Below are 18,384 nucleotides of genomic sequence, written 5' to 3'. Positions count from 1 at the left end.
ACAATTAGAATCAACAACACTAAAACTTGAAAAAGGAATCCCCGAGAAATTAGAAGGATGCACCTCAACAAACTCCTCACAGGCATTCTCACAGGCAATCATATTATAAATATTCCCAATTTTAATTGAGAAAAGATTGAGAAATGCATTACACTGCTCATTTGTGGAGCAGTTAAAATCACTAATCCATAATAAAACACACATTACCTAATAAAAATGACACATCCTAGACTATTTACTTAAAAAACTGCCATGCTTTGTTGTTCTTTCCCGTTCTCTGTTATCTTTGGCACGCTGGACAATTGTTAAAAGTGCTACATAAATAAAATAGAATTCAATATTCTTAGGGTACCACAGACCAGAATGAGACACATATATAAAAGTAATTAGTATAAAAAGTATTTACTAAAACATTAGGATGAAATGGATATTGCAGAGGATATGGAAGATCATAACAAACACCACAAATACACGCTTGACAGCCAAAGATAAGAGACAAACAACTTTCCTTTCTTACAGGTAGACAGACGATGATGACAATAAAGAACATAGGACAATGAATGGACTTTCAGTTCTTCAGATAGGTAAGAAAAGTAAGGTAAGTATCCATGATTCACATGCAATGAGTGGTATATGTCAACATGACCAGACAGTGACTGTGAGGGAGTGTGAAGCATAAGTAGCGTGCGCTGATAATGAGGGACAGGTGATGGTGAATAAGTACTCTGGATTGTGCTCGTTGCAGAAGAGTGTGCTGAGAACCTGCTGATTCTGAAACATATATATTACATTATTATATATTATGAAAAAACAGCTCAAAATAAATGTGTATTACAGTAGCATTCCTGCAGCCTTCTGCTGAGGACGATACTGAGACAACTACTGTCGTTATTGAACCAATCAGAAAAGAGAAAACCATGAATCATCAGGAGCCTCATTTCATAGCCCCGCCTTCCCACCAGCGCTTGCAAACTCAAATGAGTGAGAGAATCGTGACAAAACTGGGAGCGTAGTGGGACCAGTAGATGTCGGGTTATTTCAGGAAATATTTTTTCCTTCCGTACGTTATTTACACATTTCAAATTGGTTTATTTAAGACACAGTGTCAGATTCTGGGCGGTTAATTTGTATTTCCCGTTCATGAAACTGTGTTTTTGATTGCATGCCACTGTTTACACCCTCCCAATGCTTTTTGCAGTATTTCTGTGCAAAAACCGTGCCAAAAAGGTAAGCGTGGTAAATGAGGTCAGATGATTAAAGTTCATGCTTGTTTAGCGTTAATATGAAGTTTCAGTTTTACAAGACATTAATTACACTAACGATTACCAGTACAATGTTGCAAAACTTTTTTTCTGACGCTTGCAACTTAATTTACACCTTACATTTACAACTGTGTTGCACATGCAAATGTATTTTACGCTTGCAATTTCACATACCCTCTCACAAATTTTATCATGCACATGCAAATATTTTAGGCCTCATTTTACCTTCATAATAGCTTCACAAAATGAGGTTTACCTGTCTGTTATTTATCTAATCATCCTTAAGGTCAAATTCAATCATCCTTGAATTGATCTGGGCTTGAGACAGACAGAAATGGCCCATGTGGCAACTAAATAAATAAAACAAACAAACATATAAGAGAAATTAATGTTAGAAAACACTGTCAATAGTCAAATATAAGCACTGATTAATAAAATAAAAGATTTTTATGTGGGAACCAAACAAGTCTGTATTGAGTTTGTAGGATTTATTACATCAGAAAAAGCAAACAAAAAGCAAAACATTTTAGTTTATTTTTTAGGGGTGCAAACCCATCAGGGGTGAAAAAGGTAAAAAAAGACATAAGCTTTTACACACACACACGCACGCACGCACACACACACACACACACACACACGTGATAATTACCAGGTACACACACACACACACACACACACACACACACACACACACACACACACACACACACACACACACATATATTGTCTCTCAATGCTGTTCAATTAACAGGAGTGACAGACAGGAGCAAAATTAGGTAACTTCCCCTTTAAGACCAAAGTCCGGACATGTGAGTTTTCTCTTTTAGCAGATTGTTTCTCTTAAGACCTTAATGGTCGTGTTTATGAGGATACTTGCAAAGACAAGATTTTTGACGCATATGTGTATTTAAGGCCAATAAAGCAGCAAAAATATTCACAAGCTCAATGAGAATGATGCACGGCGCGGCTTGCACGCTCCTCTCATACAGAAACAGCGCGTGCATATAGCACTGTACTTTGTGTTTCAACGGCTTAAAATCACTTAATTTAAAACAGCAGTGCTTAAACAATGCATAGCAATGTGAAGTGGGGGCTTAAAGGCAGGGTAACTGATTTGATCCAAAAACATTTTTAGTTATGCTGGTTAAAAGTCTCCTCACATCCTGATAGCAATTAATATGTTAAGTTGTTCAAATTTATTTGTAAAAATTAATTTAATCTGTGAAAGGCGTTAAACCAAAAAATTTTCAACCAATCATAGATTTCGGTCCGAACGGACGTTACCATTTTTGTACCTGATACGTAAGCGTAATTTGAATGCCACCACATAAACGTCATCATCAGCGCGTGCACGTGCACTTGCGCTGTGTGCAAGCAAAGGGAGAATGTCAGACCAACAGCAGCAACCAAACTGTCCCGCTGAACCTGCAAAAAGCGGAACTAAAAGAAAACATGTTTTTGATAAAGTGATGAACAAAAAACGTCTGGATCAACAAAGGGGAAAAACTCGAATTAATATCGGTGTTACTGCCTTTCCACGATGGAGGCAACTGCGTGAGGCAAAGTGTTTACAAGACGATGCCATGGTTGCACTGTTTCTTTTTGACAGGTAACTTAGGATTGATTTAGATAGTAATGCATTATTTGGTGTTACGAAGTAGCCTAACGATATTTACATGTTTTGAAAGTTACGAGCAGACTACTACGTCTACACCTTTGGTGCATGGATTCGCGAGGCCACCAGCGCCGGATGTTTCTACAATTTTTTCCGAGTCTACATACAAACAGTGAGTAAAAAGTAATGTTTTTTTTTCCAATGAAAAGACCCGGTGTATTGTGTTTGTACATGATGTCCCTAACATTTAAAATAGCTGTGTGTTTTGTCTTGACATTGTAATTTAGAAAAATAAAAACAAGCCTATTACTGTTGTGTTTGTAAATCATACGTGGCTTATTTTGTGCTCTACGTCGCTAAGCTGGTTTTATATTTATATATATATATATTTATATATTTGACAGTGGGACTGATTTCAATATCGCTGGAATACAGCAATTTGAAAGCAGCGAATCTGAAGAGGCCAGCAGTCATGATTTGGATACAAAGTAAGCTGAATGTTTACCATATTTATGCAAAGTTATATATGTAATTAAAAAGTTTATAGTTCTGTATGTAGTTTAATGATTTAAAGTTTTTTTAACATGCAATCCATGGGCCTTTCCTAAGAGATTTATGATTTAGGACACATAATATTACAGGGTTATGTTTTATGTCTCAAACTTAAAGTAATCAAGATAATGAGTCCAATTGAATGTTGTTGTCATTATATCATGTGTAGGTGATTGTAAATTTGTAATCACATCCTAGATTAGCATTGCTATTGCAATTGCTTGATAGACCTATGCCAGAAGTACTCGCAGCACTATAACAGTTATTGGTTAACCCATGTTTTAGTTTAAAGTACATGTTTTCATGTTTACATGTCAATATTGTTTTGCTATATATGACAGTAAATTTACTAATTGACTTCTTTCTGTCCCTGTAGTACATATGTACTTGAAAGAGATGTCGCTGATGACTTTAATGACATTCGCAATACAATGTAAGTGGCTGTACAGAATTCTTCTACTTTAAGAAAACTGGCATTTATGAAGACATTAAAAAGTCTGATTGTCTTGCATTTTAATAGTATTGACTGGGACGATGACACATGGCATCCAGATATGGAGACAGAGACTTCAGAATCTTCAGAAGAATATGACACCAAAGAAATCGACTCTGATTCTGATGACAGTGATGCTGACTACTGTCCACGCATTTGTGTCCGGTATGTTTAAAAACAGTATGGTTTACTTGACTTAACTGTATTCTTAATTCTATAATGTTTTTACATAACACTACTCTTTGTTAAAGGTCTAGGTCTACTTCAAAGATGCCCATTCACTTGGATGACATTCAGCCTATCAGCATGGAAGATACAGTCCACGATGCTTTGGATTCCCATGAGCCACATATCACTGAGACGCCTACATCCAAAGAGTCACTTAAAGTCCTGGTTGTGGATGATGTAATAGGACATCCAGCATCCATAGCTTACCATGACTCTCTGAAGCAACTAGCCCAATACCTTGATTTACCAATCCAAAGATGCAAAGCTAAAGAGTGTGGAGCATCTAAACCATTTGAAATCAGTGTGACATCCAGGGGCACAGCTGCTGTTATTGAATGGGTAAGTATGTATAAGCACACAGTCTTTTTCAAATGTTTTTAAGCATTTATATGTTACTTATTGTTAATTCTGTTTTTTCTCACTTTTGTCTACTTCAGGTATGCTCTTCTGGTCACACTGTGTGGAAATGGTCTTCACAGCCCACTATGAAATACGGCATGCTAGTTGGGGACTTCATGTTGGCCACAAACATCCTGCTTTCAGGCAACAACTATGCCAAAATATCACTGCTTTTCAAATTTATGAATATGGGCATGGTAAAGAAGCCAATTTTCTTTAAGGTACAGGACACCTACTGCGTAGACACCATAAAAGAATTCTGGCATTCAAAGAGAGCTGAAGTCATAAACCAGTTAAAGTCCAAAGAATCAGTAGTAGTACTAGGTTAGTTGATGTAATCACACACACACACACACACACACACACACACATAAAAAAATTATAGTGTTATTACAGACATTGATATTTACTACGCAAATTATTAGTCCAAAGTGCATCCACTCTATGATGTTTTTTTAATACCAAGGAAGTGCAAATCATGCCTTTGTTTGTACTTTGACATAATAATTTTCATTTACATCTGTAGGAGATGCTAGGATGGACAGTCCAGGGTTCTGTGCACAATATTGCACGTACTCCTCCATGGACAACGAGACCAAAAAAATAATCTGCATGGTCAACATTGATAAACGGGAAACGCAGAGGAACTCGGTGATAATGGAAAAGGAAGGCTTTATTCGCAGCTTTGAAACTCTCTGTCATGAGCTCCAGGTTTCAGAATTTTGCACAGATGCACATGCCCAAATATCTGCCCTCTTCAGTAAGTATTACTAGCTTATTCCAGTAATAATACTATCTTATACTAGCTTATTCAGTAACTATTATTAGCCTATTCCATAAACCATGCATGAAGTATCTTTTTATTTTATTTCATCCAATAGACAAAGGGAAATACAAAGATAGTGGCGTCATGCACACACTGGACATATGGCATGGTGCGAAATGCTAAGGCAAAAAAATGTATACGGTTAGTATAAAACTTAGTATGTCATTGAATGTCAATCTATACAAATAGACAATGGCTTCATTCCCTGAAATTCCACACAACTTCAGTTTATTTTGTACTATGTCCAGGCAGGGCAGCAGAAGGACTGTACTATTTTACAGAGCTGGAACAAGGACATATGCAACCACTTTTGGTATTGCTGCAAGGTAGCAGACACCTATGAGGATTTCTTTGTAAGTATTTTTTTATATCCATATTCGTATACATGTTTTATGTAGATGGTTTGTTTGAAGTAATACAATCAGTACTTATATTCTCAATACATTACACTCATTACTGTTCTGGTTTCATTTACAAAATCACTAAATTTTTTAAAATGTTTTGCTACAGGACAAATGGGTAGGACTCCTGCACCATGTTACAGGAGAACATGCGTGGGCCCTTGGAGCATGTGACCATGGTCCCTTGCTGGAGCAGAGAGACAAGGAGTGGTTTGAAAAAGGTTCCAAGGCACATCAGACTCTGACGCGCATTATTCTGGATACACGATGGCTGAAAAATGTGCACAAGTTCTTACCTTTCAGGTTTGTGCAATTGTAGACAATGCTTACTTTTACCTATGCAGATAGTACAGTGAGAATTGACTGCATTACTGTGTCCTGAAATCCCATATGAATAACACTGAAAAACGTTCCTTTCCCTCATTTATGTCAACAGGTCAACTTCTGAACTGGAGTCGTTCCATAATCACATACTTATGTATGCTAGCAAGCGCTTCAGTTTTTCCCCTCCTGTATACGCAGCACGCACCATGCTTGCTGGCCTGGACTACAATCACCACGTTAACAGACCAGTTAGGAGAAAAGCTGATGGCTCCATACAGTATGTTGTATAACTGACTTCTAAATGAATTAAATTATTTTGCAGTTGTGGATGAATATGAACAGCAAACAAAACAGTGTTTAAATACTACATACCTTAGCCCTGCAAGTAAAGAAACATCTGCTCAAGCTTTTCTTGATTAAAATTCACATGTACCCTTACCTTTCTGTATTATGCAGTTTCGAAATTAAAAAAAATGTTTTTGCTAAACTTAATTTTGTCTGCATTGTATTTAGTGAGTGATAATTTCTAATTTCTAATACAATGTTTCTTGTTTTGCAGGTATGGAAAGGTTTACAACAAAAGGTCAAGAAGGTGGAGGTTATACACGCTGAAGGAGGAGAAAGACTACAGCTACATTGCCGATTTGCAGGGTGCTATCCTTATGAAAAGGTTATCGAGTTCTGAGGGAGTACAACAGAGAAGACCCCCAAAGCCAGGTGATCCACGTCTGCTCGGTGTTCTGAGTGGTGTCCCAGCCCCATCTACACAAGAGATGTTGCAAACACAGATGAGCAGAGGGACAGGTAAGCTTACTTATTTAGTTTGGATGTCATGAAGTGTTTCATGAAATCCAAACATTTGTATGATAGCATATTGTTTAGCCAGTTGTATAATGGTGTCACATATGTCGGCAACATGTCTGTCTTTGAAATGTGTATTTATTTACTCATATGTATAGTAATTATTACATTTCTTCCTAAAGGGCAATCACTTCAAAACCAGTAGATCGAAACAGCACACATGGACAACTTGGTCAATCGTCCAACCTTCTAGATCTACATTCCTGCAGAGTTCAACTGAAAGTTGAATCCAACTTACATGACTGCATACCTGGTTTAGCGTGTGTATATTAGTGTGTGTGTGTGTGTGTGTGTGTGTGTGTGATCTACTCTATTTTTCTATTTAGAAGTGCAAGATTCTTTATAATAAATCAACATTGATAAATACATTTTGGAATTATCTTTCTGCGTGTAAATACATATTGTTTTCTTTGATATGTGACAATAACTAAACTGTACTTCATTACAATAACTTACAAGTAAACAACAAAATTATTCTTTATTAAAATAACATCCAATTATACAATAATATGGAAAAGTGAATTTGATTCATTACAATAAATCAACATTGGTTAACATTTATTGTATTTTTGTTATTATCTTTATGCATGTACATGCTTATAGTTTTCATTGATATGTGAGAATAACAAAACTGCTTCATTACAATAACTTACAAGTAAACAATGAAAGTCTTCTTTGGTACAATAACTTACAAGTAAAAAATAATATGGAAAAGTGCACTTGTATTAGGAAATAAAAGTAATTTTTGAAACTATGTATTACACAAGAATTTCTTTAGGGTTTTCAATAATAACAAATAACACTTACTTAGCCTTACAGTCTTCGAGGGACATAACCCTTGTACTGTCCATGGGGATCAGGAAAACGATCTCTTATTTTCCAAACGCAGCAGCTAGGAATGACTACCCTTTGGCCCTCACCCAGTGACCCGTATTGCCACACAACAAACTGACGGTAAGCAGCATAACGGAACTGTCTATTGCTCTCACCTGGCTCAGCAGTGTCAGTAACAGCCCTGATATCATTCCATATACGTTTGGCTAACCTCAGTACCCCCTCTTGTAAAATATAGACCTCCATATGTGGGAGATTTGAGATGCAGTACTCTTGTTGTTGCCCACAACACTTGCATTCTAAATCAGATGGCATCTCTCTGCAGTTACTGCAGACACACCACGCAAGCTGACTGGAGAGAGGATGAATGGAGAATGGAGGTGGGGTAGCATCTCTTGTTAATCGCATGACGTCAAACATCAGACTGGGATCCCGGGTCAGACAAGTCTCCAAAATCTGATGACTCTGTTCTAAACTTAGTCTTTGAATTCTGGTCTGCGAAGCAAAACATCAAAACATTTAGATATTTTTAATGATTTTTTTTTTATAAATGAATCTGGGTCCACTGTGCATGACAAGTAAAATGTATATATAATAAAACAATAACTGTACACGCTCTAAGATAGTTACTGTTGACGTTTTATACATACCTGCTCATCTGCTATTCGTCTACTTTGGAGATTTTGAACTCTTCTTGCGTCGTCCTGTGTGATGGATAACCGTCCTTCTATCTTTCTCTGACCGCCCCGTTGTCTGCAGCCCCTGCCTCTGCCCCTTCGCGATATCGGACCCCTAGTACGGACACCCCGGCCTCTGTTCGCCGGTATGCTCACGTCAGACGACGTGCTTGGCTCTTCGTCAGAGCTATGAAATGTTTCGTCTAAACCCTGCCATGCAAAAAATATATATTACAGTGACGTGTTACGCTAGCAACAAACGAAAATGTTCGTCATCTAGTTATGCTTTTAAACGGTAGTTTATGTTCGTTATTGTAGTAATGTTTTTTTAGTAATGTGTTTGTAAGTTTTCTTACACGTGAATAAGCCATGGCACATTCGTATTCAAACAGCGTCTGGTCTGTGTGCGCGTTCATGTGTTTGGAGGAGGCGTGACTTTGGATGATGATTTGAGTTGAGGGTGGGGTCGTGAAATCGGTGCTAACATGCTAAAGTTAGCATTGTATCAAATCAGTTACCCTACCTTTAACCTTCATTGAAAAAATACTACGAGTTAAGTGTGTGCGCTCAATCTGCACAGACTGCTTAAACTTCGGCAGCAAATAAGGTGACTATAAATTGTAAAACATAACCTGCCAAACTGGCTAGTGATTTGACATCGTTACCAGCTGGACATGATTTTCATATTTTCATTCACTGAGACCCTGTCGCAGACCCCCCTCATTTTCAAAAACTCATCGGATCTAGATGAATCACAAGTATGACCTATTTTGGATCCAAAAGGCGAATTTTGCAGAAATGTGACAAGTTTGCGCCCCTGATTTATATCTTAGAGGCAAAAGTTACGAACCATACTGTAGCTTGATTATTGAATGAGTTTTACCATTGACTGTGAGTTGAACAGCAGCCTGTAGATCTCCTACAGAACAGTAATACCAGCCAGAATCACTCTTCATCAGTCCAGACATCACCACAGTCAAAGATCCTCTCCCATCATCACTGATCTCAACAGATGCATTCTGGGATGTGTAACATCTCTTGTCTTTATATCTGCACCACTGTTTGTGATCATTCTTAAATGTAGAAGTGTAGAAACACTGTACACTGATATTACCACCTTCATCTACAGTTACATTGCTGGGCATCACAGAGACATCAGGAGCTGTCATCACACAGACAGATGATATTTGTCATTGACATTTATCAGAAACAAGAGCAATCTGATGATGAAGTGTAAAATAAATCTCATACCTGATTGGATTGTGAGTTTAAACGAGTCTGCCACATCTCCATCTTTACTTGACACACCACACCTGTAAATTTTAGGGTTTTGATGCTGCAGGTCTCTTAAAGTGATAGTAAATAAACTCTGATCAGGATAATCAAATACTGACACGTTTCCTTTGGTTTCATTTGCATGTGCCAGAACATAGCAGAACTTTTTTCCTTCATAGCAGCAGTATTTCTTGTTTTGTGTGTATTTACTTTCATAATGACATGGAATAATAACCGATCCACCAGTCTGACCAGTTACTGTCCTACACTCATCACCTATAAATCATAAACAAAACAACTCTTACAACTTTACCTAAACTGAGTTTCTGTCAACACAATACAACGATAGAAAATATTAAGATGTGTATCCACCAAGGCTTTGAACCGGTTCACCGGAAGCTTGCCACCAGCAAGTAGTCTTCTCAAGCCCAAGTCTCTAATGCTCAATCATAAGAGGTCAATATTATAGGCTACCAAGTATCTCAAGATGTTTGTTTTTTTAATGCTAATTAGTGGTGTAACAGATTGCAGTTGATCCGTGATCCGTACAGATCATGAGCAACAGTTCGGCTCGCATGCGATTCATGGATTAATATGCAAATTGAAATAGGGTGAAAGTTGATCATTGCTTGCAAATGTTAACACTTAAGTGATTTTAAACAATTTAACCGCAAAAAAGCACTAAATTGAGTGGGGAGCGATTGTTTATGCTGCATCTTCTTCTTGAAGCACCGTTTGGAATTCGCCCTCCGTCTGTGTGTGTGCGCGTGTTTAAGTGCACTCAACAAATGTAGGCATGGCAGAATTACCGTTATGCCGATTACATAATGTAGCCTTTTTTAATGTTCGATGACAAGATAGAGACTTAAGGAAAATTATGTAGACTAATAATTTAAGTTTAATTTACTAATGATCAGCCTACTTATTTGTATGGCCCACAGCTGATATGTATTAACCGGTTCAGGAACATAAATTTTAGGGTTGAACTGAAAACCGGAAACGTAAAAGTACTGTTTCTGTTCGGATGGAACCAATTGGGAAAAAACTGGTCCAAAGCCCTGGTATCCACTGTACATGTTTGTATTTTATATGGTTGCTATTTAATGATGTGTTGTGGTTATCCTTTCTTTTGTTTTAAAGCATTCACATTACATTCACATCACATTACAATTCGGAAATTAGCTATCATTTTGACAAAAGCCGTTTGTCAAATTGATAGCTAATTTTTTAATTTATAACTCTTATGCCTACAACATATGATAGGTTTATTAATAGTTTGTTAATTTTGTCATTTAGTTGAAACAATACCTTTAATATCTGTCTAAAACAAAACACTTGTGACTCCTGCACTAAGGGTTAAAAACGTTATCCCATCATGTTAATCTACTTGTGACAAAATAAAAAAATAGATTCTGTAAGCTGTAGCTTGCAAATAATTTCAGATAAAGGTGAAACAGCTAAATAACTCACTATATAAAAAGAAAATATCACCACCTTTAATTAATCTTTTTATTAATTATTTATTAATTGTAAATCTTATTAATTTTAGCATTTACTAATATTTTTTTTAAAAATCAAAGTATAAACTGTTAACATTAGTTAATGCAAATTAAACTTACATCAATTACTGTAGTGACATAAACAATAATTAATAAATGCTTATATATTTTTCATGGTTTGTTCCTGTTATATAATGCATTTACTAATGTGAACAAATACAACCTTTTTGAAAAGTGTTACTGAAATTTGAAAATCATATTATTTAGTACACATAAACGAATAATGAAGGACTCTGTTCAACAGCTTAAAGTCACAGCTCTAATGCAGTATGTATGAATATAAACCCTGAACGAGCAACTCGTGTACAATTTGCACAGGATGCCTCTAACCATAATGACAGTTGTAAATTAAATGACTGTACCTAATCAACAAAGTATTATTTTACAAAAGAGGCACCGCTGAGGTGCTATTTATTTTATGTGCAATGTTATGCAACGCATTGTGTGCAACCTGCGTATATTACAAAATAACAAAACTCAAGCTCACTTTAGAAGAATATACTACTAGACTATGTATAAAAATTATATTTGTTGACTGGTTTCTAGAGTAAATCACCTTACACAATGTAAAGAAGAACATTCTGTAAAAATAAAAACTTGATTCATATTGACTAAGTTCCTGTCAGCGATTGAAATCATGGTGAAATTAATGCTTGAAATCAAACTGTGATGCTCTTTATCTCACAATAAGGTTTTAGACTTTAGTTTTGGCAGGCAGTGACATATACTGTATATATGAGCTGGCACACACACCAATAACATTTTATTTTTTAAAAATGGCAAAAATAAGAATATATCTTTTCTAGATATGTACCTTCTGGCTTAAATAAGACCAGAAATGCTTGACCAAACTGTATAGCTTGTATTATTAGAAACTTTGAGAAACTTTAAAAATTATGTCCCTGCTACTTACGACCTTTTTTTAAACTACTTCATTCCTAAAACGTTGTTTTTAAAGTTTCCTTTATTAACTCTTACAAATTTTAAGATGTTAGTTGTGGCATACTGAACGTTTCTGTACACATACACCATTCTTTTTAATCGATTACATGAAACATTTGCTCCCTGTGTGATTTTGACATGCTGTTGCACATCAAAGTAAATTATACAAAACATACGATTATTATATCATTATAAAAATAACAAAATAACAAAATGTCACAGGGGCAAAAGCAAATTATACAAAAATATACAAATGTGGTCTTAGGAAGTTATATGAATAAGACACCTTGTAAAATACGTACAAGTTACCGTACCATGACAATGTCACTGTAACAATACAATATTATATCATCATCATATGAAATAAAAATGTAATTATACACTTCAATGTTTATCTATAGATGTTCAGGTAACATTAGAAATAGCACTGAACATTAAAAATCTCACCTAAAATCAGGCAAAACCAGATGATGGTGTACAACAGAGCTGCTTTCCCGTATGCGACCATTTCTCAACTTTATCTTCCTACTTGTGAACTCTTAAGTTGTTTACTGTGATTGAAGTATTATATATAAACTTCCTTTTTGTGTCAAGCATGTCTTTTGTAATATTTTCAAAATGTTCAGAGACATTGTGCCATCGGCGAGTCAGGAAAGACAGGCCAAGAATTTTTTTGTTAGTATCACAGAAGCTTATATTTTATCAAAATGAGATACTCTGAGTCTATGGGAAAGGAATCTTTACAAATTTAAATATTGCACATCAACATATTCATTTGAAAATGATTCAGAGCATATCATTGCAAGCAATAGCTTTCATTTCACAGTTTAGCTGCTGGTGTGTTACTCTTAACAATTTTTTTTTAAATAAATAAAATGTTTCTTTAGTAATCTCAGTAAATTTACATTTTAGTTCTTAGCCATTACTGTTTTATAAATAATTTCTCAGGGTGCGATCTTAAGAGGCTGCTTGATAAAAATTGAAAAGAGAACATTCATGAAGGGTGACTACAATGAAGATGATAAAATGATAAAACTTAATTCCCAATCTTACATTTGTGATATTCATTATATCAAGTGCCTTTAAACTTTTGCCTGGTTGTGTGTGCTGATGTGTAAATCAGTGAAATTTCCCCATTTCCCAATTATATCTTCCTGTTTCTTAAGTTGTTAACTGTGACTGAAGTATAACTTGTAGCCAACACTTCCTTTTTTGTCATGCATGTGTGTGGATTTGTATAATTCTTTATTTTGCATAATCTTAATTGAATATTTACATTCATGAGCTCAACTATGTGTGTAGCACACTAGAGGTCAAAAACAGGAAACCACTGTGAGATTATATTTATACATTTTAACAGAGATAATATAGTGTAAATGTAATACTGCATGCAGATATGGGCATAAATACATGGAAATGTATTTCAAATACAAATATAAAATACTGCATGGAGAAATATTTTAGGTTGTTTTCACATATGTTGGTGCGCACCGTGGTGCGGCCTCGGAGCGCACCAAAATACATTGTATCATTTTTCAGTTAGTGCGGTCCGTGTTCACATATATATATTTTTTACTTTACTCGAAATGCCGCACCGTACACCATGTGACAACGGTCAGCGCTGTCATTGGTCTCTGACAGCTCTTACCGTCTCATGACCACCCCCACGTTTCCACGACAACCAGCTTGACAGAGAGAGCGCAGCTATCAAGATGTGGAGATAAACGATGCACGTCTTTGTGAAGTTTCTTTGCTTTAACGCAAAATTGCGTAGCTGTTCTATTAAAGCCTTTTTCACGGAGCCGTTTGCTAAAAGCCCGTAATGTCACTATTTGTGTGTGAAGGACAGCTATGCATTTATAAAATCATCAGCTCAAACGTAAAGGAGACAGCGAATCTCTATGCAACGGACCAGGATTGGCTTGTTTGTTGTTAACCCACAATATAACACCAGTCTCACGTCACAACGAAAGCCCAGTTGCTCAAACATGTGGAGAACTTCCTGTATTTGGTTCAGCCCGAGGTCCAGCAGTGTTCACACCACAGGTGGGTCGCCCCAGAGTTCGGCAACAGCCGCTCCGAGACAACCTGTTTAGAGCGGTCGTTTAGTGCGCACCCGAGTGCGGCTGTTGTGTTCACACTGACCCAAACGCACCGTACTCGGAGCGACACGTCATTTGGGCCGACCTAAACAGTGTATATGTGAAAACACCCTTAAATACAAACACAGTATTTTGAAAATACACAAAATACATGTGAAATTCGTAATTCAGTGCAAGTATCCCTATTAGGCTGAAATCTATCGGGGTCTTTTTCTGAATCCCAAAAAGCATTTAGATGTGTGCAACTGCTTAGAAACTTTCGTTTTATTTTATATACCTCTTCCCTTCCCCTGCCCTGTAGGAAATTAAACTACAAAATCTACAAAAAAATCCTTGGCAACCCTTTGCTTGAAGGGGTGTGCATAAACTGACATGACACCTTCATAATCATGACATGACATGTGCTATGAACATGAAGAAGATTTTATGCACTTTATGACAACTGCCATTAAGTGTCATTTACTCAATTATGTCATTTTTAATGCAAAGATGACGTTGTTTGAGATATCTTTGTTATGACAACTTGACATAAACCAATACAACACAACTTGTTATAAATCTGTCATAAAGAATAATTATCAAACTTAACTCTTTCCCCGCCATTGACGAGATATCTCGTCAATTAAGAGAAAACGCTTCCCCGCCAATGACGAGATTTTCCGTCTTTCAGCAAAACCGCTAATATCCACCAGGAAGTATTGCCCTATGGCAAGCGGCTGCATGTCCGTGTCTGTTTTAAAGATCACTCTGAATGGGATCTCTATGAAAAGTCCGTCATAAAAATGGAATTATCTCTGCTTTTTGCTCAAAATGTGGTGTTTTTGCAGAAACCTACCCATATTCAAAAGCTGATTACAAAAGAACCACTGAAGGTAGGATGAAACGGGTTTTTTTTTTGTTTGAAAGCAGAGGGTCTGTTCTTTCATTTGGTATATTGTATGTTTATATATTTAAAGAAGAAAATTTTCTGGAAGGCATTAAACTTTGGTGAAAATCATGAAAAACGCTGGCGCTGGCTGGCACCTTTTAAAAAAAACGCTGGCAGTGAAAAAGTTAAGAAACTACCTAGCTTTGTGGGTTAACATTAAATTAAACTGTCATTTAAATGTCATTAAGTGTTACTACTATGTCAAATATTATTAATACTCGGTCAAATAAACATTATGAACTGAAGAATATTCATGATGCTGTTATAAAACTATTTAATAGAGTATTAACACTTAACTCTTTCACCGCCAGCGTTTTAAAAAAAGTTGCCAGCCAGCGCCAGCGTTTTTCATGATTTTCACCAAAGTTTAATGATAAAGTTGCAGATAATAGCGGTATTGCGGAAAGACGGAAAATCTCGTCATTGGCGGGGAAGCGTTTTCTCTTAATTGACGAGATATCTCGTCAATGGCGGGGAAAGAGTTAATGACATTTTAATGACACTTAATGATTGACAGTTGTCAAAAACGTGCATAAAATTTCCTTCATATTCATGACACGTGTCACGTCATGATAATGAAGGTGTCATGTCAGCCTTATGAACACCCATTCAAGTCAAGTGATGTTTTATAAAAACATCATAAAAAATTTTCACTTGTTGTCAAAATGACCCACATCCTAATCAGTATATGTAAAGAAATCCATGTATTTACAAACTTCTCACGAGACGAGTGTTTCACAAATTGTTCGGCAAACTACTTCCTCTCATCAATGCTTTTTAAGAACAATTACTCACGAGTCGCCCTCTGTCATTTCACTGAATTATACAACGGAGAGCACTTCAAGCATAAAAGTCTTGTAGGTTTACTGAGGAGCCCGCAGGTTCACGCCGTAGAGTAGAGCCAATGCGAATTGCAAAAGTGTAAACAAGGCTTCAACTGCACAAAGCTAAAGAGAAAGCAGTAACTGTGTGCTGATTCCACCACTTGCCACGTCACGTGTGAAAGGGCCTTTAAAGGAAAACATTACCGTTGTTCAATATTTTACTATGTTCTTACCTCAACTTAGAAGAATAAATACATACTCATCTTTTTTCAATGTGTGCACTTCGTCTTTACACAGTGTGTCATGAATGTGTTAGCATTTAGCCTAGTGCCATTCATTCCTTAGGATCCAAACAGGGAAAAATTTAGAAGCCACCAAACACTTCCACGTCTCAGGCACGCAAAAAACTGCCTGCCAGCGTGCAAGTGTGAATTTGAATTTCCTTTTGCGACAGTTGTAATAACACAAATCACATCACACCCAATAACTCAATTGCCCCTTGCTTTTTTCCCACTCCAACATTTCAATTATTCCTGCCCACTAAAAGCTGTACAGATATATTTGCTTACCCCGATAGGCGTATCTATGTAAACTATTTAGAAAAAGTTCCAACGAATCACAATTTATATCATTGCTAGTCTATCAATCTACGATATTTATTGTCATATGAAATCACCCATCCCTAACATGCAGTAACGTTAATGCTTTAAACACATTTGACAAGCTATTTTAATTAACAAGTAGCACATCCTCACCTTATTCCAGAAAAGTTGCTGATTTAAGGCTGGGCTGTACAGCTGCGGCTCACCTGCATGAATGTTGGGGTGGGGCGAAGGGGCATGTCTGGTCTGAACTAGTTGATGCATGAAAACATCACCCTGACTGGTTGACTGGCTCAAAGTATTTTGAGTATTTTAAAAATACTCATCTTATATGTATTTAAATACAAATTACATTAGATTTTTCCAAAGGCTTTAAAATACTATTTTATATTTCAAAGACGTATTTTAAAAACATGTATCTGAAATACTGCCCATCCCTGACTGCATGTCACATTTTGAAAGCTATTAGCTAGGGATATACCGATACTGGTACTCGTATTCCAAAAAAGTGGTATCGGTGCATCCCTACTATTAGCTGTCACTGCTACACACTACAGAGACACAACTATAGGTCGATTTTAGCTCTTCGCACACACAACATATGTATACGTTTCATTTTGGAGGACAGGTTCACTTTGTATCTAAAGAGTTCATCTTAGTATGTCAAAGGTATATTTTGGTAGCAAATGTATGCATATCTGTACCGATACAAAGGTATCTTCCCAACGGTATTTTCACGATCTATCAGTCTAACTGTGGGGCCAGGTGAGTGCCACATCACCCCCCCCCCCTTGTGCAGCCACAGAGCACATCACGGTGGGCACCTTTGCTCTGTTGGGCTGCCCCACTGTAGGTACATCTTTGGAGCCTTTAGTTCTATCAGACTCGGTTATGAGAACACAGTGTTCGCATTCTTAACTACCTCGACCACTCAAGAGCAGCTATGCAATCACAGGGACCCAGTGCTCAGGCAACTCGTCCGTCTAGGTGTTTGGGTCAACTGGGAGAAGGGCAAACTCTACTTCGTGCAGGGGATCTCTTATCCCAGTAATGCACACCTTACACAGGAACATGTACAGTCAGTACCACCCCAGAGACCTCAATATGCAGTAAAACCCTCTTTGGTTATTCCATTTTGTAATCGCCAAGGGATGTGCCCAGCATTCCCAACATCCGTTCAGGTATGTACATTTACCGGTGTTATCTAAAGTTACTCTAGCGGGTTAAGGAATAATTATTAGCCAGCCTCCTCTGCATAACACCCTGTTTCCACCTACTCTAAAACCAAGGGTCAGAATGTTTATGCAGGGCACTGGAAGACGCAGCACCCATGATCCTTTGCAAGGGATTCCCAACACATCTCAGTTAAGTATGTAACCCTAGTTCCCTGAAGGAAGGGAACAGAGACGTTACGTCGCTGTGGCTTGCAGTACCACTGCTGAGTGCTATGTGCTCAGCTTTCTCAGAGAAAATAGTTGATTATGCAGTACACCTGCCTCTCATTTATACTTGTGCGCCACAGTGGTGCCGGCAAACGCAAATACTGCATATCAACATTCACTTTTTGTGCTCTTTGAACGCTAGGTTTCTCTAGCGAGTTCTCAATATGTCAGTCATCAACATGATGTCTCAGTTTCCTTCTTTCACAAGGGTTAAATACAAAACCAAGAAGTTATTTGT

The 18,384-nt window shown here is 37.0% G+C and overlaps 1 protein-coding gene across 1 annotated transcript in view; it reads right to left on the bottom strand.

Moving 5' to 3' along the window:
* LOC135767115 (polymeric immunoglobulin receptor) overlaps positions 1 to 12,758 on the bottom strand; it is a 33,604-nt gene extending 20,846 nt beyond the window's left edge. The window contains 1 exon segment of the mRNA XM_065276745.2: positions 12,696 to 12,758. Within this exon segment, the coding sequence (XP_065132817.1) occupies positions 12,696 to 12,756 (61 nt within the window). The 5' untranslated portion in view covers positions 12,757 to 12,758.
* Between the last annotated feature and the right edge of the window lie 5,626 nt (positions 12,759 to 18,384).

The sequence above is a fragment of the Paramisgurnus dabryanus genome, chromosome 6, assembly GCF_030506205.2.
Source record: "Paramisgurnus dabryanus chromosome 6, PD_genome_1.1, whole genome shotgun sequence".
Lineage (NCBI taxonomy): Eukaryota > Metazoa > Chordata > Actinopteri > Cypriniformes > Cobitidae > Paramisgurnus > Paramisgurnus dabryanus.
The sequence above is the reverse complement of the archived record's forward strand: the minus strand, read 5'-3'. Positions and strand labels throughout refer to the sequence as shown.